Consider the following 23,821-nt stretch of genomic DNA (forward strand, 5'->3'; position numbering starts at 1 on the left):
GAGGATAGTGTGGATTGCACCCTCAGCAAGTTTGCAGAGGACACTAAACTGGGAGGAGAGGTAGATACGCTGGAGGGGAGGGATAGGATACAGAGGGACAGAGACAAATTAGAGGTGTGGGCCAAAAGAAATCTGATGGGGTTCAACAAGGACAAGTGCAGAGTCCTGCACTTAGGAAGGAAGAATCCCATGCACCGCTACAGACTAGGGACCGAATGGCTCGGCAGCAGTTCTGCAGAAAAGGACCTAGGGGTTACAGTTCATGAGAAGCTGGATAGGAGTCAACAGTGTGCCCTTGTTGCCAAGAAGGCCAATGGCATTTTGGGATGTATAAATAGGGACATTGCCAGCAGATCGAGGGACATGATCGTTCCCCTCTATTTGACATTGGTGAGGCCTCATCTGGAGTACTGTGTCCAGTTTTGGGCCCCACACTACAAGAAGAATGTGGAAAAATTGGAAAACGTCCAGCGGAGGGCAACAAAAATTATTAGGGGATTGGAACACATGATTTATGAGGAGAGGCTGAGGGAACTGGGATTGTTTAGTCTGCAGAAGAGAAGAATGAGGGGGGATTTGATAGCTGCTTTCAACTACCTGAAAGGGGGTTCCAAAGAGGATGGATCTAGACTGTTCTCAGTGGTAGCTGATGACAGAATGAGGAATAATGGTCTCAAGTTGCTGTGGGGGAGGTTTAGGTTGGATATTAGGAAAAACTTTTTCACTAGGAGGGTGGTGAAGCACTGGAATGGGTTACCTAGGGAGGTGGTGGAATCTCCTTCCTTAGAAGTTTTTAAGGTCAGGCTTGACAAAGTCCTGGCTGGGATGATTTAGTTGGGAATTGGTCCTGCTTTGATCAGGGGGTTGGACTAGATGACCTCCTGAGGTGCCTTCCAACCCTGATATTCTATGATTCATTTGGTGACCCCCTAGTTCTTGTGTTATGAGGAGTAAAGAACACTTCCTTATTTACTTTCTCCACACCAGTCATGATTTTATAGACCTCTATCATATCCCCCCTTAGTCGTCTCTTTTCCAAGGGGAAAAGTCCCAGTCTAATTAATCTCTCCTCATACGGAAGCCATTCCATACCCCTAAACATTTTTGTTGCCCTTTTCTGAAACTTTTCCAATTCCAATATATCTTTTTTGAGATGGGATGACCACATCTGCACACAGTATTCAAGATGAGGCACACCATGGATTTAAATAAAGGCAATATGATATTTTCTGTCTTATTCTCTATCCCTTTCTTAATGATTCCCAACATTCTGTCCACTTTTTTGACTGCCACTGCACACTGAATGAATGTTTTCAGAGAACTATCCACAATGACTCCAAAATCTCTTTCTTGAGTGGTAACAGCTAATTTAGACACCATCAATTTATATGTATAGTTGGGATTATGTTTTCCAATGTGCATTACTTTGCATTTATCAACATTGAATTTCATCTGCCATTCTGTTGCCCAGACACCCAGTTTTGTGAGATCCTTTTGTAGCTCTTCACAGTCTGCCTGTAAATTATCTATCTTGAGTAGTTTGGTATCATCTGCAAATTTTGCCACCTCACTGTTCACCCCTTTTTCCAGATCATTTATGAACGTGTTGAATAGGACTGGGCCCAGTACAGATCCCTGGGGGACACCACTATTTACCTCTCTCCATTCTGAAAACTGACCATTTATTCCCACCCTTTGTTAAATCCTAATGAGGAAAATAAAAGGAGCATGAACTCTGGCAAATGAAGTGTAAAAATACAATTCGGAAGGCCAGAAAAAGAATTTGAGGAAGAGCTAGCCAAAGACTCAAAGTAACAGCAAATTTTTTCCTATCTTTTAACCAGTTTCCAATCCATGAGAGGACCTTCCCTCTTATCCCATGACAGCTTACTTTGCTTAAGAGCCTTTGGTGAGGGACTTGTCAAAGGCTTTCTGAAAACCTAAGTACATTATATCCACTGGATCCCCCTTGTCTACATGCTTGTTGACCCCCTCAAAGAATTCTAATAGATTGGTGAGTCATGATTTCCCTTTACAAAAACTATGTTGACTCTTCCCCAGCAAATTATGTTCATCTATGTGTCTGACAATTTTGTTCTTTATTATAGTTTTAACCAGTTTGCCAAGTACTGAAGTCAGCCTTACTGGCCTGTAATTGCCGGGATCACCTCTGGAGTCCTTTTTAAAAATTGGCATCACATTAGCTATCCTCCAGCCATTTGGTACAGAAGCTGATTTAAATGATAGGTTACAGACTACAGTTAGTAGTCCTGCAATTTCACGTTTAAGTTCCTTCAGAAGTCTTGGGTGAATCCCATCTGGTCCTGGTGACTTATTACTGTTTAGTTTATCAATTTGTTCCAAAACCTCCTCTAATGACACCTCAATCGGGGACAGTTCCTTAGATCTGTCACCCAAAAAGAATGGCTCAGGTTTGGGAATCTCCCTCACATCTGCAGCTGCGAAGACCGATGCAAAGAATTAATTTAGTTTCTCCACAATGACCTTATCATCCTTGAATGCTCCTTTAGCACCTCGATCATCCAGTGGCCCCACTGGCTGTTTAGCAGGCTTCCTGCTTCTCATGTACTTAAAAAAAAATTTGCTGTTACTTTGAGTCTTTGGCTAGCTCTTCCTCAAATTCTTTTTCTGGCCTTCCGAATTGTATTTTTACACTTCATTTGCCAGAGTTCATGCTCCTTTTATTTTCCTCATTAGGATTTAACTTCCACTTTTTAAAGGATGTCTTTTTGCCTCTCACTGATTCTTTTACTTTGTTGTTTAGCCACGGTGGCACTCTTTTGGTTCTCTTACTATGTTTTTTAATTTGGGGGTATACATTTAAGTTGAGCCTCTATTATGGTATTTTTTAAAAAGTTTCCATGCAGCTTGCAGGGATTTCACTTTTTGCGCTGCACCTTTTAATTTCTAGGAGTCCTTGTGGCACCTTAGAGACTAACAAATTTATTTGGGCATAAGCTTTTGTGAGCTAGAACCCACTTCATCAGATGCAACCAGTGGAAAATACAGGAGCAGTTATAAATACATGAAAAGATGTGAGTTGCCTTACCAAGTGTGAGGTCAGTCTAACGAGACAACTCAATTAACAGCAGGATACCAAGGGAGGAAAAATAACTTTTGAAGTGGTAATGAGAGTGGCCCATTTCAGACAGCTGACAATCTAGCCAGCTTTCTATCCTCCTTATCGTCCATTCATCTAGCCCATACTTCTTTAACTTACTGGCAAGAATACTGTGGGAGACCGTGTCAAAAGTTTTGCTAAAGTCAAGGAACAAGACATCCACCGCTTTCCCCTCATCCACAGAGCCAGTTATCTCGTCATAGAAGGCAATTAGATTAGTCAGGCATGACTTGCCCTTGGTGAATCCATGCTGACTGTTCCTAATCACTTTCCTCTCCTCGAAGTGCTTCAGAATTGATCCCTTGAGGACCTGCTCACTATCAGATTAAGCCTGAATAAAGACTGGGAGTGGCTGTCATTACAAAACCTAAACCTAATTTCCCCAATACTAATTTCCCCCTACCGTTACTCACACCTTCTTGTCAACTGTCTGAAACTGCACTCTGTTCTCCTCCTTCCCATGTGGCTTCTATGAGGGGCATGCCTGAAGCCTGGGCTACCCCGTAAAGGCCCTTTGTACCACTTACCTGTTCCCTGCCACATCCAGCACATGCAACTCTGTGGTGTTGGCAAGTTCTGGAGGCAGAAGCACCAGGCGGTTGTCACGCAGGGACAGAACATTCAGACTGGCACAGCCCCCAATCTCAGAGGGAAGTGCTGTCAGCCGGTTCCGGTCCACATTCAAATTTGTCAACTTTGTCAGCTTCCCCAGGGATTTTGGCAAGGCCTGGATGAAAGACAGAGCGACAGCACAGAAACCATGATGCCAGAGTCTTCGCTACAGTGGGCCTCAACCCCAACGCAAAATAAAGGGGAAAGAACATAAGAACGGCTACACTGGGTCAGACCAGTGGTCCATCTAGCCCAGTACCCTGTCTTCACACAATGGCCAATGCCAGGAGCTTCAGAGGGCAAGAACAGAACAGGTAATCAAGTGATCCTTTCCCTGTTGTCCAGTCCCAGCTTCTGGCAAACAGAGGCTAGGGACACTTCAAAGCATGGTTTTGCATGCCTGCCCATCCTGGCTAGCCAAGCCAGGAAGATAGCCAAGACGTTTAGCTCTCTGTCATCTCATGGCAAGGGGAAGAACAGCAACACCTACATCCCTCAGCAACTGATAACTGCTGGTGAAAATCACCACCTCCCTCTGCATCACAGCCACAGTCCCTGCCTCTCCCATCACAGGGCACTGTGGGGAGCAGAGCAGGAGCACTGGCTGTGGCAGGAGCTCCCATCTACTCCAGCCCCAGCTTCTCCCAGCAGGGGGCACTGTAGGGAGAGGGGCAGGAGCACTGGCTGTGGGGGGAGCCCCCGTCTACTCTGGTCTTCTGTTACACTGGATGCGGGGGGGAAAACAGAATGCACATAAACTCTTCCTAGTTGAGGGCATAAGGCAGCGTCTGATTGATAGGGAGTGGGTAACAGCTCCACCTTGGGCAAGTTATTCCCTAACTGCTCAGGATGGGAGTTCACTGCCTTTGGGAAGCACTTTGTCCTTCCCCTCACGTGTTATTTACCCATCCGTGCTAAGATTTTGAGCTCTTTGGGTCGGGGACCTTTTTCTACCATGTGCCTATGGAGCACCCAGCACAGTGGGGCCCTGGTCCCCGATTGCGGCCTCCAGGCACTACCAGTACACAGTCATCTGGTGCTGGCCCTTGCTGAGACAGGACACTGAGCTAGAAGGACTCGGGCTGATCCACTTTGGAGAGCCCAGGGGATTCTTCAGCCAACTCATGAGATGACATCAGCTTCATCCAGGGATCTCCCGTGGATGGACTGTGGTTCCACATCACCAGAGGGGAGCACAGCAGGTGCAGCTCACTGAAGACTATGGCCCATGGTCGAGGTCAAGGGCCCTGAGTCCTGTGTGGTGCTGGCTGCAACTCCCAGAGCAGCAGCCTGTGGGCAGAGCCCAAGGAGATGACAGACTGGCATGGAGCAGGGCTGCCAGTAAGGGGTTGAGCTAAGCAGCACAATAAGGGCTGGCGTGACTGCCAAAACACATACTGTCAGCACATTCTCTGTCAGGATGAGCTCCGAGAGATTCTCACAGTCCCCAATCGACTCAGTCACCGCAGCCAGCCGATTCTGATCCACTTTTAGGATGGAGAGCTGCTTCAGCTGACCTGAGCACGGGGAGAGACAAACGTGAGCTGCACCAGAAAGTGATATGGGCCCTGCCCACACTGCTCAGCCAAATCATCCATCCTTTACCTTCCCAGCAGGGCTTAGTTCACTGTTACCATCCACAGGGTGACATGGTCCCTGCTCCTGTCCCATACTTTCCCATCCAGGGCTCTCTCCCTTTCCAATGGGGTAATACTGTATCCACGCAAACACGATAACCCTCGCTCCAGCGCACTTACCAATCCCATCAGGTATGCATTCCAAAAGGTTCTGTGACAGCAGTAGGTCTGTCAGTGCCATCAGCCCGCTGACCTCATTGGGCAGCTGCTCCAGCTTGTTCTCAGACACATCCAGACAGACCAAGCGCCGAAGATTCCCCAGCTCCTGGGAGCGGAAAGGAGACACCACCTGGCTCAAGGGAGTGATGGAGTAGGGAGCACAGCAGCAAGGCAACATTCACGGAATGGGTACTCACCGGGGGCAGGGCCGAGAGCTGGTTTCGGTCTAGCCAGAGCTCCCGCAGGTTCGGTAATGCTCCCAGAGTGTCTGGCTGCAACAGAACAAGAAAGCAGAGTGTTAGCCCCTTGCTACAGGAGACCACCTGCTCTGGGATAAAGGCTGTTCCCAAATCACCACGATCCAGCAATGACAGACACTGCAGCTCTGCTGCCTTCTCAAGGCCATTCACCACAGACTTCCGGGGAAGTAAGCAAGCCAGGGTACGTGACACGGAAGACCAGGTATTGGGGAAGATATCAGCTGACATGCTGCTGGTTTCTAGATTGGCCATGCTGGCTGCAAAAGGTCCCCAGGATCAGGCGAGAAGAGGATAATTGAGATTGTTTGGTCCCACAGAGGGGTGAGAGGTGAGTGAGGGCTTCAGAGGCTTTCGCCTCAGAAGGAATAAATCTCCCCTCTCCTTCCTCCTTGTGGGAGCGGGCAGAGATGACTTGATATTAACCAACCACCCCACTACACCAACATTATCCACCACCAGCCATCCACAGGGACACACACATTAGCTGGATGTTGCTGCTAAAATGATCAGCAATGGAACAAATTAACAGCACTAACATGTTGGGAATAATAGTTAGGTTTGGGAGTTAATGCTCCACTGAGAAGCAGTTCATGCCTCAGAACTATTCTTGCAGGTCATCTGCAGGTTCTGGCAGAAAGGGCTGCACCACCTCATGTGGCTCCCGCTTTAGGAGGTTTTCTTCACCGACAAGAGGTTAAATCCTTAGAAAGCCAGTTCTGGAGCAGCACTCTGTGGCACCTGTCTCTGCAGCTGTGGAAACTACAGAACACACCTGGATTCCAGCTCAGTCAAAGGCTGAAACAAATACGCAAGAGCAGCTGAATACAGGTTTCACCCAGGCACTCTGTGTCAGTCTCCAGCTTTCACAAGGGAGAAGGGCCTAGATGGAGGTTTCAGGGTCTGCAGCCCTCAGGGCCTCCATACTAAGACTGGGTATCTATACCTCCTGGGGAATAACATGGGCCATTGCTGGGATCTCTCTCTAATGGCAAAGCCAAACCAGAAAGGGGAAGGGCAGCAAGCCAGCACAGCAGGGCTGAAGCAGATGACAAGGGGTGGTTGGGATGGGGATGCAAAGGTCAGAGGCAGGAAAGGCAAGCGACAGAACTGGAGAGGCATAAATCCTCCGGCAGCTAGAGAGCAGGGGAGAGTGCACCAGAGAAACGGGGATGGGATGTGAGGGGGAGCAAGATGTGCAACGGAAAACAACACACGGTGCCAACACAGCAAGAGAACAGAATGCTGGGAACGGTTAATGGGCTGCAACGGACACACTGGAGTCACCTGCTGCTCCTTGTGATTTCAGATCCCATCCATCCATCCCCAAAGGGGACTGGGGCACTGTCCCAACCACCACCCACCTCCTCCCATCCCACCTCCTCCCTTCCATCCCCTTCACCTACCAGCACTTCCAGGTCATTGCCACCAAGATCCAACTGCTCTAACTTGACAAGGAATGAGAGCGAACTGCAGACCATTGGGGGGCGGGGGGGAGGGGGGAGAGGGAGAGAGAGAGAGAGAGAGAAAGAGATTAGCACCAGGGACCCCAGCTCCCCAGTCAACGTCACTGTGAATCCCCCCTGCACCAGGAAACCAAAGAGTCAGTCTAGATAGCTCTTTCCATGGTGCCTCCAAGCCAAGGGGCTCAGGTGAGTTGGGGCTCTGCCCCACTTCCTATCAGAGTGGCCAAAGCCAACAAGGTCCTCTCTGCTCTGGGCTCAGTGACTCTGGGAGCCCCAGGAAAGACGAGTTGCTGGTGTTTCCTCCACCAACTCAAGCAGACCTGCTTTGAGCAGGGACATGTGAGCAGGTGAGTGTCCAGAGTCCGGACCTGCTGCTGGTCTGTTCTGCCATGGTGGAGCCCTGAGAACAGGACGATGGAGAGAACTGGAAAAAGCTAAGGGAAAATGACACACGCTGGGGGCCACAGGAGCTGAGTTACAGGAGAGCGGAGGGAGCAAGCCCTCTAGTTTCCTACCCTCAAGATTGGGAGCCCCATTGTCCCTGAAGGGGATGTGGGAGCACCCTGGGCACTGTGCTGCAGAAAAAGAGGCAAAGGGATGATAGCGGACAAGGTGTTCACTGGATATGGTCTTGTAAGAAGCCTGCCTGGGAGCCAGGTCCTGGCAGCACCTTGGGGGCAAGTTTCTAGGGCTGGATGAAAGCAGGAGCTGAGCAGTGCCTGCATCCCTGGGGACTCGTCCTAGATATGCCTGGAACCACTGGTGCGTGTCTCCACTCCAGCAGCCCCACAGCACGAGGCAACACAGCAACTACTCCAAGTGAGATGGCTAAGAGGTTAATCTGCATTGACTCCTGGCCCTACATCCCCATCCCATCCTCTGATTCTCAAAACATGGGTCGCTATCCCACCCCCTCAGGTCAGAGATCTTCCTTCCTTTACACCTGCACAATCTCCTTCCCCTGCCCCCACCTCCACCTCCCAGCAGCTCTTCTGCCCTTTTATTCTCTTCAGATGGGTTTCGCTAGCTCAGTTTTCACCATCTCTGGAAGGAGACTCCTGTGCAGGCAGCTGCTCTGAGCCCTAAACCAACTTAAGAGTCTGGTTGCATGTTCATGGGAAAGCCAAGAGATGACTGGTGGAAAGGGCAGGCTGCAAAAATACCAAAACAGGGGAAGAATGGTTCTCCTACAGTAACTGACCATGGTTCTTCAAGATGCCACCGTCAGCGTGGATCCCACTGTGGATGCACGTGCACCTCATGCGTATGAGATCAGAATCTTTTGAATAGCAGTGTCCATCAGGGCTACCCACATATGGGCCCTGAGTCTCCTCGTGTTCCCAGGGGAGGGCATAAAGCAGCCATGACCCTCCTTAAGACTCCTCCCAATTTGAAGACCGTGTTAGCAGGGGATTCTGAAAGCAGGGATGGAGGGTCGGTCGGGGGTTCCACACCAGTTATAACATCTCAGAGAGCCACACTTACTGCAGGGTAACCATTCTCTATTCAAGCGTGTCAGTGAAATCCCACTGTAGGTGACTGGCAAGAAGCATCCCTTTCAAACAGTGGAATGAGAAGCATCAGCTGCAAACAAACAGGGACCCCAGTTCTGCTCTCCAGAATTTGGCATCTGCTCTGGCAGCTAACTCCAATGCATAATGCTTGACAAAAATCAGTGGATTACACATTACTACCTTGCAGATCTCAGAACCTGGCACATTTCTGAACCAGGCAGAGCTCTGGTGGGGTTAGCGTTAACATGCAGTGGAAGAGGTGTACCTGCCAGTTGGTAGCAGGTTCATCGTGTTATGCACTTAGCTATCCTTTGCGATGAGATGGCCTGGCCCTTGGAATGGTTGGCTACAACCAGAATAAATGGAGAGACAGAGAACCAAACCATTCAGGCTCTGTAGTAAAGTAAGGCTCTGAAAATGTCCAGCACATGCAACTTGGCTGCTGATTAAGAGCAGTGTCTCAGGAAGAAAGCAGGCAGGTTAAGTGAGTGAGATGGAATTGTGAGACCACCCAAGGTGAGGTCTCAGCAGCACTTTGTCCCTATGATATATCACGTAGGGAGGGTCAGCCACAATTGCTTGAAGCACGCACAGTCTCCAGGCTGAAGTGATAGTGACTAGGAAGACCATCTTCAGAATGAGATGAACTATGGAGAATTCTGAAAGGGGCTCAAAGGGTGTCTGCATGGCAGCGAGCCTCCCAGCTCGGGTAGACAGAGCTATTTTTAGCATGCTAGCATGAGCCTGTGGCTGTTGTAGCTCTGGTGAAGATTCTGGCTAGCCACCCGACCTCAGGCCCACTCTAACCTCTACGGTGACCCTGGCTGGCTAGAGTGTCTACCACAGCAGCAACATCCACCCACCTAATTTTAGCGCGCTAGCTCAAGCCCCACTAACACAAGTCTGTCTACCTGGGCTGGGAGGTTCGTTCCCAGCTGGAACATAGAGAGTCATGGGGTCTCCCCTCGAGGATCTCGGAAGGGCAAGGGCTAGGTCCCAGGTAGGAACAGGTTCTTGTCCCAAGGGTAAGTACATAACAGGGCCTTGAGGAACTTTGATACCATCAGAAAAGGGCACAACTGTACAGATGACAAACCAAGATTGCTGAGAGGTAGACCTTAATGGAGAGTTCCAGATGCAGCAAGCTGTCGAGCAACAGCAGTATCAAAACCCACATCCCTGTTGAGCACATAACCCAAGAATCTCTCATGTTGATGAGGATGTCCTTCTGGTGGATGTCTTCCTCCTCTGTATTAGGATCTCCTGGACTTGTCTAAAGAAGACTCTCTCTGTACTACTTAACCATATAACATCCAGGCCACCAGATACAGGTCAGGATGGATTATCTCACCCCGGTGTTGCGAGATCAGGTATGCGTAGCGTGGAAGCTAGACTGGCAGCTAACGGGACACCTGCAGCAAAAAGGCTTGGGCCAGCGTGGAGCTATGAGAACGATCGTGGCCTTTCCCCTTTTGATTCTGGAAGTCACCCCAAGGATCAGGGGAACCAGAGGAAAGGCATAAAAAAGAAGCCCTGGGTTCCACTGCAGAAGGAAGGTGCCTGGTATTGATCCTGGGCTCATGCCCTCTGTGGGGGAAAAAAGTTCTAATATTTTGTGTTGTCCTTCGTGGACAACAGGTCTCTCACAGGAACCCCCCAACGACGCAGGCCAAAACAAGGCTACTTCTTTTAATAGGTTCTCATCCCTGAAGAGGGATGGGAAAGGGGTAAGTAGGGTATAAGGTATGGAAACTATCAGGGGCAAGACAGCTTCGGAAGGCAGCGACAGGCTTTGGATCACCTCCAGTGTGGCTCTCAGCACTCCCATCAAACCTGCTGCCTCTGATGGTGTGGGGCTGGTGGCGAATCCAGAGGATGGCCATCTCCTAGGATATCAAAATCTTTTCCAAGGTGGGTATGCAGTTGCCAGCCGTGAGAGTATGATGTTCTTTGTCTCCCCTGGAGCTGATTCTTACAGGGTTTCCGATAGGGATTTGTACTCTGGGTCCCTAAAGACCTTAATGTAGCCCTGGGTCTTTCAGGAACCACAGAGTTCCATTCTCCTCAAAGGGCATGTCCTCGAAGGTGACTTGCATCTCTTTGGGTATCTTGGACACTAACTGCCACAACCGCGTGACAACCCTGGTCATTGACAGCATGGCTGTGTCAGACTTGTCATGGCTGCCTCCAGTGACTGAGTGACCCTTTGGCCTTTTTTTTTTTTTTTAATTATTTTTTAAACTCCCACACAGGAGCACAGGGAGAAACCCTCTCCAAAGCAAGGCAGTTGTATTTTTCGTGAACAAGGCCTGGTAGTTCACCACCTGGAGCTGAAGTGAGGAGTATGTTTTGCTTGCAAACATGTGTGCCGTCACCCCCTCCCCCAAATCCTTACAGCAACTCTTGGTGACTCAACTTCTCTCCTTTAAGGCTGGCTTCTTACCCCCCACCTGCCCGAGAAGACCAGTATTCTACTGAAGCCCAACACCCACACCCCCGTGAGAGCTGCTGGGCCAGGACAGGCATGTAAAAAAGCAAAGGTGTCAGAAAAAGGGAACAAATTCGCCACATTCCCCAGTTCCCTTGCTCTACTTTACCATATACTGCAAATCCTCACCTGCACCCCCATAAACACCATCATCTCTTGCCCTCCAAAACCACCTTCAGCTAACTCTAACCCACAAATGAGGGACGTTCTCAGCAGTTCCACCAGGCACCTCAGAGCAGCAGCCTTCCAATTCCACTGCCTCCTCCAGTGTGACCATGAGCTCAGCTAAACAGATTCCAAATGTCCCTCCCTACCTTTATTGCTGGAACAAACCCCTTCTCCTCATACCACCCCCAATAATTCACCGAAGGAGAGCTTGTTCATTCAAAGCCCTGCAGGCCCCGTAGCCAGGGTGCTGAGCTCTGCACTGCAGATGGTTAGCCCCTGGGGCTCCTCTAGGCGACCAGCCAGGAAGGTGCCACAGTCACCCGACAGGACACTCACGTGGGGAGGGACTTGAGCAGGTTCTCACGCAGCTCCAGGGTCACCAGATTTGCCAAACTGCAAGAGAAAAGGGAGCGAGGAAGCCAGAATCACTGGGAGCGGGAGTAGGTGGGACCCTTCAGGGACAAACTCGGATGCACAGACCCTCCCACAGGGCAGTCCTTCGTATACATGGGTGCACAGTGTACACCAGTAGCAGAGGTGGGCTGGGGTTGAAATAAAGATGTCCTCAAATTATCGGGGCTGATGGAGACTTACTATTAAAACACCATGGAGGACGCTGTTCCCAGTCCAGGGGACAGGAAAGAGATAGCATCAGCCTATGGAGCAGCCTGCATCCCGGAGATCAAACCACACACAAGGTGATGCCCTGCCCTGGGGGAAGGAAGGACATGCCCTCTCTGAGAGGGCCCTGAGGGTTCTGCCTAAGCACTCAGAGCTCATCATGCTGAGAGTCTTGCTGAACTGACTGCAGCTACTCGCAGGGGAGCAAGTGGTGTATGTGCAGTAGAGTGGAAGATGGTCTTGTGGGACTCAGGAGGCCTGGGTTCAATCCCTGCCTCCAGCAGAGACTCCCTGTGGGCAAGTCCTCTCCCCTCTTGTGCCACAGTTGCCATCTAGGACACAAGAACAATGATCCTGACTCAGCTGCTGGACTGTGTGGGGGATAACCTCATTAATGTTCCTAAAGCCACAAGGAGTTCAGATAAATAGCTCTTTCCCCCATGGTGTAGGCACCCTCCACGATGGTGGGGGTGCTCTCCTCCTGCCCACCCCACCCCCCTGCACTCCCCACACAACTAGCAAGAAGCATAAGTGCACTCACTTCCCGATATCACTGGGGAGGCTCTGCAGGGACACATCATTCAGGGCCAGGTGGCCCAGACTCCGCAGCTGGGTGAAGCCCTCAGGAAGCCTACGGACGAAGCAGACTCATAGGACTGGAAGGGACCTCAGTAGGTCATTTAGTCCAGTGCCCTGCACTCATGCAGGACTCAGCATTATATAGACCATCCCTGACAGGAAGTGACAAAGCCAGCACCGTTACAGGTTTGTGCACAAACAACCCCGAGTCCCCTCTGCCTCATCCTACTCCCTGAAAAGCTAATCCCTATTCCTGCAAACCTTTATACAGGGAGAGAAACTCACTGCGGCCCTACCCATTCCAAACAAACGACAATACCTACTGCCTAGATGCATTATGGGGGAGTCACACACATTGGAGGCAGTTCTGCTCCTGTCTGGCAAACCTTATGCTCACATACCAGCACCACAAGGAGGCAGCAGAGAGCTAACTCTGATTTAAAGGGGCACACAGTCTGCAGAGGCCTTGGTGCCCACAAGGTACAATGGCTAGGGCAGGAGGAATGGGAGTGTCTGTCTACAAAGACTGTAATGGACGTTGGGGCACAACATCACCGAGTGGAAAGTGGGCACCTCAGACTCTGTACTGGAGGGCAGAGGAGTCCCAAAAGGACACAGGAGTAAAGGCTACAAAGGCATCAGGATGGGACATGAAGGGGAAGAGTCCCTCTCCGTAAGGTTCTGGGTAGACTCCCTGAGACCATGTGCTCAGCTCCAGGCACTGTATTAGCGGGGAGATGCTGACAAAAGGGAGGGAGCTCAGAGCACTTCTGGGGACCAGCAGGGCTGAGTTACCAGAGGGACACCAAGAACAGAGCACCTAGGGGCTGACAAAGGAACAAGGCCACTTCTTTTAATAATAGGTTCTCATCTCTGGGGAGGGATGGGGAAGGGGTAAGTCGGGTGTAAGGTATGGAAACTATCAGGGGCAAGACAGCTTCGGAAGGCAGCGACAGGCTTTGGATCACCTCCAGTGTGGCTCTCAGCACTCTCATCAAACCTGCTGCCTCTGATGGTGTGAGGCGGGTGGTGAATCCAGAGGACGGCCATCTCCTAGGATATCAAAATCTTTTCCAAGGTGGGTATGCAGGTTGCCAGCCCTGAGAGTATGATGTCCTTTGTCTCCCCTGGAACTGATTCTTACAGGAGGGTCACAGGCTTTGCCTCTTTCTATTTTAGTTCTAGGGAATGTCATATACGAGCTGCTGGGCAAGGCAAGCTGGAGAGAATAGGGTACTTCTACCTTCCTCACCCCATGCACCGAGTTCAGCCAGGAGAGGAGACTGCCTGCCCCTCCTCTGCCCCTCCCTACCTGGAGAGGGGATTCCCACTGAAGTCAGCAATCTCCAGGGATTTGCAGAATTTGATGCTTTCAGGGATTTCTGGAATGTCTGAAGCAAAGAGGGGGAAAAAAAGACCCCAGTAAGAGCCAGTCACATGGAGATAAGAGTGTACGGCAAAAGCCCATTACATGGATTCATAGATTTCAAGGCCAGAAGGGACCACTGTGATCATCTAGTCTGACCTCCTGTGTAGCACAGACCACAGACCTTCCCCAAAATACTTCCTAGAGCAGATCTTTACAAAAACATTCAGTCTTTATTTAAAAATTAGCAGTGATGGAGAATCCACCACAACCCTTGGTCAATTGTTCTAGTGGGTAATTACTATCACTATTAAAAACGTACACCTTATTTCCCATCTGAATTTGTGGGGACAAGGGAGGCCCCAGTGAGAGCCTGTCACACAGTGGGAGGACGGAGACATGGAGACTCCATGGCACAAGAGCAGCTCCCAGCAAAGTTCCCTCTAGGAAGCTCCTGAAGGGCACATCTTCCTTCAGGCACAGACACTGACATCCTGGTGACAATGGGTGGCCCATGGAGCAGTGCTCTGGGTGGGGCACTGGGGTGCTGGAAGAGCCTGGTACTGGGCTCCTGACAAGGCCCCCCCGAAGTTCCCTGGCTGGTTGGCCTTACCATTGCGAGAGATGTCTAGCTCCACCAGCTGCATGAAGTTGGCCACCTCGGGGGGAAGCCTCTGAATCTCATTGTCACTCAGGCCTAGCTTGCGCAGGTTCAGGAGCCGGAAGAAAGGCTGAAAGGAGAAAGCAGCAACAGCTCCATAGGGGATCTCATCCTACCTGCTTACCCCAGCCCTACACAACTGCCAGCAGTGGACAGCTTCCTTCTGCCCAGGCCCCTTCCTGCAGACACGCCACCTCTCAAAGCTGCAGCTGCCACGCAGCAGACAAGCAATGTGAGACTGAGCAGCCAAGGGGGGTGGAGCTAGAATTATCTGGCACAATCCGTGTAGGGAGCAAGAAGCCGTAGGGACCAGCGGCTTAACAGACTCATTGGTGATCCAGAACAGGTGTAGGGAAGGAGTAAATGGAGTCATTAAGTGTGTCGTGGCCCCAACCCCATTATTCTACAGCTCCTTATCACCCCCCTCCCCTCTATGCAGGCTGGAAGCTCCTCAGGGCAGGGAGCGCCTTTGCTTGTTTTGCAGGCACACAGCAAATCACAGGAATACTAATGCATAAGATGTCTCCATTAATGAAGTCGCCAGTACATACCACACAGACATGGGAAAGCCAGCCCACATATGTCAACAGAAAGGAGCATACAAAATGGCAGGTGACATGGATGCAAGGAGAGAGATTAGCAAGAGAGGCTATCAGCCTGTCGGGAACAGGAAGCCCACAAGCAGATGCAAGGCACCACAGGTAGGAAGAAGCAGTAAGGAGAATAAGGATATTGTGCAGACACTACATGGTTTTCTACATCAGTCTCCACCTCAGGAATGTGGGGAGATCCCCGCCCCAGGTTTCATCTTCTCACGTGATGCAGAGAGTGTGCTCTCAGGGACTATGGTACTTGTAGAGTCCATGTCAGCTGCAATCTGCATATGTTGTAGGGGTCTGAGCCGCTCATTATAAAAGAGGAACAGTAACAATTCCTGGCTTGCCATCCCAGCTTACAGCTGATCCCAGACACATTTATCTAATTTCTCAAGAACTCCCATTGTTAGTCAGGGCTCAGCCGCCTGATCAGTCTCTTGATACATTTTATATACCTTCCCCTCTCAGGGTGGCACCCTGTCTATGGGACCAACGCCCTATTTTATAAACATTCTCCATTCTCTGGGAGGTGTCTGGGTCCCAGGGACTAGGGTCCCCTCATACCAAAGGGCACCTGCTCACACCATGTTCCAGCTGAGCAGGATCACAGTCTTAGTCCTGTGAAGGCCATGGACGGGTTCCAGCTACTGCAAGACAGGGCCACTCAGGAGGGAGGGAGCAAGCCAGCCTGGGGACTGAGCTGGTAACTGTACCTTGCTCTCCAGAGCTTTGGAGAACTAATCCCTGTTCTCTTAGGACCCTGCTTTGCTCTGCATGGGTACCAAAGAAATAAGCTACAGCACCAAAAGCACTAGGTGCTGGGCCATAATGTGTACTACTGTACAGGGCTAAGGCTGTATGAAGTTTCCATTCTAACTCCCTCACTTCAGGCCATGGCTCAGCCCAACCATTTGGGAGTCCAAGTGAGAGACCACATGCACTGCCCCAGCGTAAACAATTCCTCTGACCAGTGCCATGGACGATAGGAGGGAGGAAGTATGCTGGAACTGGGGTGGGAAGCAAGCCTTGCTGAGGCAATCAGCCATTCAGGGACCCCCTTGAGACTGGTCAAGAGTATGACCCATTGAAAGCTGAACAGAGGCAGTAGGTAAGATGCAGGTTTTTGTCTCTATGGCTGTGTCTACACTGCCACTTTCAGCGCTAAAACTTTTGTCATTCAGGGGTGTGAAAGTAAAAACCCTGAGCGACAAAAGTTTTAGCGCTAAAAAGCGCCAGAATAGACAGTGCTTTATCGCCAGGAGCCACAGCTCCTGGTGATAAAGCTACCACCGCTCGTTCAGGGTGTTTTTTTTGTTTGTTTGTTTTTTTAAAATCGCTGGGAGAGCTCTCCCACGGCGATAAAGCATGTCTACACTGCCCATGTCACAGCGCTGTCGTGGCAGCACTGTTGTGGCCGCGTCATAACGTAGGCAGTGTAGACATACCCTATGCTCAAAACGATCAGCTAAGGAAGATGGTGCACATGCACGTCTATAGAAAACTCTACTGACAGAAGGCAAGCCTCTATCATGAAAGACACTCATAGCCTGGACAGCTCACTACAACAAGGTACCTCTGAGACTAAGAGCTTACTTAGCAACATTCCAAAAAGGAGATTGGGAACGCAGCTCATGAGTTAGATAGGGTGAGGCAAGAGGCTTTCCCTATAGGTAGCTGATTCCATCATTGTCCAGTAGGGAGTTTCTTGCAGCTGGTACTAGCCAGAGTCAGAGACTGAATTTTGAACTAGATGGGCTACAGGGCTGCAGCAATTGCTGTGTTCCCTGAATCACTGCAGAGATGTCAGGGATCTCTTTCCAAAGGCCCCTCACTCGTTCCCACTGAAATAAATGAGACTACTTGCAGAGCAGGCTACTCACCATGAGAAAGGAGGACAATTTGGCCCTTGGTGGATTCTCAACACAGCCTCCATGAAGAGGCAGGGACTCATGTATGGAGTGTAGCGTAAAGTGGCCCTAATTCCTGATTGGGGTCTCTGGACTCTACTGCAATATAAATAAAAACTACTCCCACTCTACAGCTATCTGCCTATGATTGTCAGACACCCTTGGAGATGGTAAGTGTCTTACTCAGGGTCACACAGGAAGTTTGTGGTAGAGGTGGGAACAGAGTTATGTCTCAGTCACTAGACTACAGAGCCACACACACAGAAATGACTTCTAATCTATGTATTTATTCTGTCTGCCCATAAGTCACAGGTGGGTACCCAGGTGCAGCAAGTGCAAGGAGACCTTTATAGTAGACCAGAAAACAGACCCAGAGGCTAAGTGACTTACCTAGACAGCTACACATGGGCCTGAGTTAGACCTCGGTCTGACCCTTCTTTACTAGGTGACCACCCCCACCTTCAGAATGGGTCATTGATATGAATGAGCCACACTGAAGGCTGCCAGGGGTAACAAAATCTGTTCAGTACATGTGGTGAGGTGGCTGCCCCACACAGGTAAATGGAGGGTTAAAGCAGCCCTCAGGGAGGCTACGGTGGGGACTCAGACCCTGGAAGAACGAAGCAGGTTGCTCCTCGTAGTAGATAGCCTGAGGCAGGAGAGAGACATCCTGCGGGCCCAGCTGAGGGAGAAACTGGGGAGATAAGACTGGAGGGGGGGCCTCTAAGGGGGAGGGTGTATGGTGGGGCAGCTGCCCCACACAGGTGGATGGAGGGTTAAAGCAGCCCTCAGGGAGACTGCACAAAACCCAACCAACGGAAGGAGGGCTTGTAGAGAGCCAATCAGGAGAAGGTTTGTTTGAACAGCCAATCAGGGCCAGGGAAGGCCATATAAAAGAAGGGCTGCTCAACAGAGCAGCGTCAGTCTCTCCCTAGAGTGCAAGGGAGAAGGACCGGCTGCCTTAGAGTACCACCTGAGATAGAGCAGTGCTGGACAGGGTCAGGGGAGCAAAAGGGAGCTCCAGCCTGAGGACTGCCTGGCTGAGGCCCCTGATACAACAGGCCAGGAAGGGGCTAGGGGAAAGTGGCCTAGGGAAACAGGCGGTGGGAGTTGGAGGAGCAGCAGCATGTGTCTGCTGGCTATAGGGTCCCTGGGTCAGAGCCTGGATTAGTGTGTGGGCCCAGCCCCCCTTTTCCCCCCACTTGCCACAGAGGGGTGGCCAGTATTTGGACTGCACTTTACCCCTGAGGTGAGGGGCTAGACCGAAGGCTACAGTAGGCTGCAGCGGCAAGTGAATGGACTGGAGACAGCCAGTTCCCCCAGAAGCGGGGAGAAAGTGGAGTGGGGCACAGCCCAGCTGTGCCCAGAAGAGGACGCTGTGGTCCGGGGAATGTCGTGGGTCTTAGAGGTGGAGCAGAAGCGACAGCGGTGAGACACCACTAGAGGAAGTGAGCGGTGAGACACCACTGGTAACCAAGAGCTAATTCCCAGCACGGCCAGCAGGAGGCACCGAAGTGGTGAGTCCGACCCCATCACAGTAAGATACAGGCCTTCTTCAGCACTGCATAGTAGAGAACAAGGTCTTCTGTCTTCTACAGAGGCCAGATACGGGGGAGAAAGGTTATATGAAAAGCAGGGAGTCAGTACCTATGCCATGAATGGAGCTGTCCACCCTGCTGGAGGGGTTGGGCTAAGGGCTCCCAGCAGCAGGTTTGAAATACTCCTCCTTCCTAGAGCTATTAGTTCAAGTCAGCTCTTCACAGTCAATAGGCCAAGACCTATGCAGTCTACTGTGTAGGTTTCTCAAACCAGACCTTAAGTACAGTTGCTTACATATGTGTATTAGCGAGACAATGAAGCATTGCTGCTCATTTGCTAAGGCTGTACAGAAGATGTAAAGTGCTTTAAGAGGAAAGGCACCCATATAAATTTACAAAAAGAAAAGGAGGACTTGTGGCACCTTAGACTAAAAAATTTATTTGAGCATAAGCTTTCGTGAGCTACAGCTCACTTCATCGGATGCATTCAGTGCACCCAATGAAGTGAGCTGTAGCTCACGAAAGCTTGTGCTCAAATAAATTGGTTAGTCTCTAAGGTGCCACAAGTCCTCCTTTTCTTTTTGCAAATACAGACTAACACGACTGCTACTCTGAAACCTATATAAATTTAGACTCTTACTGCCTACTATACTTCCATAAGTCACAGGGGCATGGGGAGAGCAATATCAGCAGCAAAAGTGCTATTTAATTCAGCTTAACTAGCATAAAGGAGTTTAATAGTAAGGAACAAGTGTTAAATAGATATGAAATTGTCAACTCCAGCCAAGGCCTCAGGTCAGAGTAAGAATTTCAGAGGCTATATCCATTATCCTCCCCCACAGATTCTAGCATGGGAGATTCAGGTTAGAAATTAGGTAAAGTTAACTATAATAAGATAAATAGTTAAGTTTTGGAATAGGCTTGCAAAGGAGGTAGTGGAATCCCCATCATTGGAGGTTTTTAAGAACAAGTTGGACAAACACCAGTCATGGACGGTCGAGGTTTACTTGGTCCTGCCTCAATCCAGGGGGCTGGACTTGATGACCTCTTGAGGTCCCTTCCAGCCCTAAATTCCTATGATGCTATAGAATTTCATGCAAAAAACAACTACCTTGGCAAGACTCAGAAAATGCCAAAGGGACCTATAGCTCTTGTGTGTGTGAATTATAGCCTCAGTACAGGAGCACATACTAGTTTTCATATAGAATTTTTCTACAATCAGAGATATAGGCCTAGGATGCATTCCACAGTCCATGAAAGACATTTGTATGACACCATATATATCTTAATCTAGTGCAAGTGGAGTGTAACAAACAGCGGTGTAGGATTTATCTACCTAGTGTGAACACAGTTTACAGCACCTTATACAGGTACAACTGCATCTACACTAGGGTTATTTCAGCATAATTATGCTGGCAAAAAAAAAATCACACCCCTTACCAAGAATGAACAGCTCTTATTGCCAAAACACTGAAGAGATGTAACAGACACTGCTGTCAGTGAAACCAGACTCTGAGTCTCACCTGGAGGTGGTGTGAGCAGGCTACACCTTCTACTAGCCTAGAAAGGCCAGGGATGAGCTGAGACAGTTGGGGGTAGGGATCACCATACAGTCTGACATTCCCTGTAAGCTTGACTCGCTCCCCCAGGGAGTCAATGACCTACTTATAGTGCTCTCCATAAAATATTCCCTGTATGCCACCATCATCAGAGCTAGGTGTCAATGACTCATACAGATGAGGTCAAGGAACTGTTTTATGAAGCAAAAAGAAAAGGAGTATTTGTGGCACCTTAGAGACTAACCAATTTATTTGAACATAAGCTTTCGTGAGCTACAACCTTTTTGTAGTGGTAAACACCCATTTTTTCATGGTTTGTATGTATAAGAACATTGTCTGTATTTTCCACAGTATGCATCCGATGAAGTGAGCTGTAGCTCACAAAAGCTTATGCTCAAATAAATTGGTTAGTCTCTAAGGTGCCACAAGTACTCCTTTTCTTTTTGCGAATACAGACTAACAAGGCTGTTACTCTGAAACCTGTTTTATGAAGATTTCAGCAGGGTCATCAGAGGGGTGCCAAACTAGGACAAACTCATTGTACTTGAAGATTTTAAATGCACATGTAGGAGCTGACTGACACGTGGAGCAGGGTTGCTAGGCCATCACGACTTTGGATGGTCAAACTCAAATTGCCAACTACTTCTCTTCAAGTGTTCCAAGTTCAATCTCACTATTCCCAACAGTCTTCCAAAAGCCAACAAATATAAGACAACACGGAAGCATCCCAGGTCAAAACAGTGGCACATGCTGGACTATGTAATTGTATGGTCTAAAGACATCAAAGATGTACATATCACCCTGTCACGCTGTGTGGTATGGCTTTCAACAATGAGTGCCAATCTCAGGTCAGGCTGTCAGAAAACAAGGAAGACTCCCCAAACTTGTTTATTTTCTATAATTAGATTTCACCAAGCCAGTAACAAATGTGCACTCCTGGATCACTATACCACTATTACCATGGAGTCACAGACAGTCCACTTAGGATCTCCAGCCCACCTTACCACCCAACCAAACTAGACTTTGATATTGGTCACAATACCAAATATTGCATCACATTAGTTTACTCACACACCAAAGGGCCAGTCGCTTTCCCCAGGTCAAATTGGTACTCTGGATCTCACCAAAGACAATGCTGGAGCCAATTTCTCTAGTAAACTGACTAAAGGTTTATTAGCTAAGAAAAAGAAATGAGTTATTGAGAGGTTAAAGCAGGTAAAATACATTAACAGGAGAATCCAAGTTTGTAGATTAAAAGGGACAGCACAGATATAGTGATCTGCTAGTTTTCCATAAGCCTCTCAGGGTTCCCCAAAGTAATTTTGGGTATCTGTCTAATTACTCAGTATTCTACCATTAAAGAATATCAGTCCAGAGATGCAGGATCATTCCCTTAAGCCAGTATTTATAGATCCTGTTCACAGAAGGCAAGCTGACAGGTGTCTTCACCAAAGCCTGGGCTTTTCCTCTGTTGACAGTGAGTAGGAAATGCAGTTTGATCTGTGAACTCAATGACCCTTGCTTTGACTTTAGCCTTCTACTTCTTTTGCATTCACAAGTAATTTAGTTGCAGTGACATACCTAATGCAATTGCCTGCCATTACATTCTTATGGGGATAGATAAATGAAAACAATAGAAGTATCATTCATTAGTATTAATGAAGTTCTAACACCTGAATATACACACTTTGATCTAGGGCAGCAGTACTCAAACTTCATTGCACCGTGACGTCTTCTGACGACAAAAATTACTACACGACCCCAGGAGGAGGGGACCGAAGAAGGAGCCCACCCGAGTCCCGCCACCACAGCTCCACTGCCCCAGGCAGGGAGGGGGGCCAAAGCTGAAGCCCTTAGGGGGCCCGGACCCACAATTTGAGAACCCCTGATCTAGGGTTATTTAATTACAGAGACATACACAATGTAATGCAATAAGCAATCAACAAGTTTATAGAAAAGTAAAGGCAATGCCATTAACGTTCCCTTTGAACTAAACTAACACAAGTAAATTGGTCCATGCGTACTAATACACTTAACATTTCTTTGAAATTCACACACGTGAAATGACCTATAGCGCCAAACTAAGCTGATCTGTCAGTGTCACACCCCCGTTGTTTGAGAGATGTTGAATGCTGGTCAGACCATCAGCTTGTGAGAAGCATGACGTCACTACATTTCTCACTAGAGTGCCCCAAAAGATGCCTCAAACCACCAAAGATCAATGTGACTGCCATTAAGGCAACCTGACAGAAGCTCAGAGATAAGAACGGCCATACTGGGTCAGACCAAAGGTCCTTCAAGCCCAGTATCCTGTCCTCTGACAGTGGCTAATGGCAGGCGCCCCTAAGGGAATGAACAGACAGGTTATCAAGTGATCCATGCCCTGTCACCCAGTCTAGGCTTCTGGCAAACAGAGGCTAGGGACACCATTCCTGCCCATCCTGGCTAATAGCCATTGATGGATCTATCCTCCATTAATCTAGCTAGCTCCCTTTTGAACCCCGTTATAGTATTGGCCTTCACAACACCCTCTGGCAAGGAGTTCCAGAGCTTGACAGTGCGTTGTGTGAAAAAATACTTTCTTGTGTTTGTTTTAAACCTGCTACCTATTAATTTAATTTGGTAGCCCCTTGTTCTGGTATTATTAGAAGGAGTAAATAACACTTCCTTATTTACTTTCTCTATACACGTCACATATAATACAGCATCCAAGGTTCTTGGCTTTGTCAGGTAGTAACACCAGGGATGGTTCGATGAGAATGGCCCTGAGAGAGACTGGCTACTGAAGACCAGGCACACTACCCACAAGTCCTGCATGATGGACAAGAAATGAACAAGGAAGGCGGCCACACACTGTCAAGCCACACATACATTACAAACCCGACTGAGGCTAATGAAGAACCACTGGTGGGAGCAGAACGCTTCAGAACTGCAGAAAGCGGCTGATAAGCATGACATGAAGGCCTTCTATAAAGGTCTCTGTGCTGTGTATGGCCCAAAATCCAGTGGTTCAGCCCCTGTCCTCACAGCAGATGGTAACCAGCTGCTCACAAACAAAGGTGACATTCTTTTGCACTACGCTAAGGACTTTGAGAGTCTCCTGAACTGTCAATCCATTATGTCCCACAAAGCCATCGATTGACTCCCACAGCGTCCTGTCCTGGAGGAGCTGTGTACCCCTCCTTAGATGACGTTACCAAGACCATCAATCAGCTTTGCACAGGCAAGGCTTCCAGGCCCTGACAGCATTCCACCTGAAGCTTACAAATGTGGAGGTGTTCACCTGGTCAGGAAACTCACCAGTATTTAAGACCATCTGGGAACAGGGTACCATGCCCCGGGAGTATAAGAAAGCTTTCATAATCTATCTATATAAAAGGAAGGGAAGCATACCTAGCTGTGAAAACCACTGTGGAATCTCACTGCTGTCAAAAGCAGGGAAGATCCTTACACTGGCTGTCCTCAAGAGACTCTTCTCTCCCCTAGCAGATTCAGTGTATCCAAAGTCACAGCGTGGCTTTCATGCTGACTGTGGCACTAGGGACATGATT

At 49.1% G+C, this 23,821-nt stretch overlaps 1 protein-coding gene across 48 annotated transcripts in view; it reads right to left on the reverse strand.

Moving 5' to 3' along the window:
• SCRIB (scribble planar cell polarity protein) overlaps nt 1–23,821 on the reverse strand; it is a 240,891-nt gene that overhangs the window by 196,230 nt on the left and 20,840 nt on the right. For all 48 annotated transcript variants that reach the window (XM_037891689.2, XM_037891716.2, XM_043538871.1 and 45 more), the window contains exons 2-10: nt 14,623–14,740; nt 13,956–14,034; nt 12,606–12,695; nt 11,780–11,836; nt 7,214–7,277; nt 5,748–5,822; nt 5,512–5,656; nt 5,153–5,271; nt 3,670–3,869 (exon numbers count right to left, since the gene is read on the reverse strand). In XM_037891689.2, the coding sequence (XP_037747617.1) occupies nt 3,670–3,869; nt 5,153–5,271; nt 5,512–5,656; nt 5,748–5,822; nt 7,214–7,277; nt 11,780–11,836; nt 12,606–12,695; nt 13,956–14,034; nt 14,623–14,740 (947 nt within the window). The remainder of the gene's footprint in view (nt 1–3,669; nt 3,870–5,152; nt 5,272–5,511; nt 5,657–5,747; nt 5,823–7,213; nt 7,278–11,779; nt 11,837–12,605; nt 12,696–13,955; nt 14,035–14,622; nt 14,741–23,821) is intronic.

This window comes from Chelonia mydas, chromosome 2, assembly GCF_015237465.2.
Source record: "Chelonia mydas isolate rCheMyd1 chromosome 2, rCheMyd1.pri.v2, whole genome shotgun sequence".
Taxonomy (NCBI): domain Eukaryota; kingdom Metazoa; phylum Chordata; order Testudines; family Cheloniidae; genus Chelonia; species Chelonia mydas.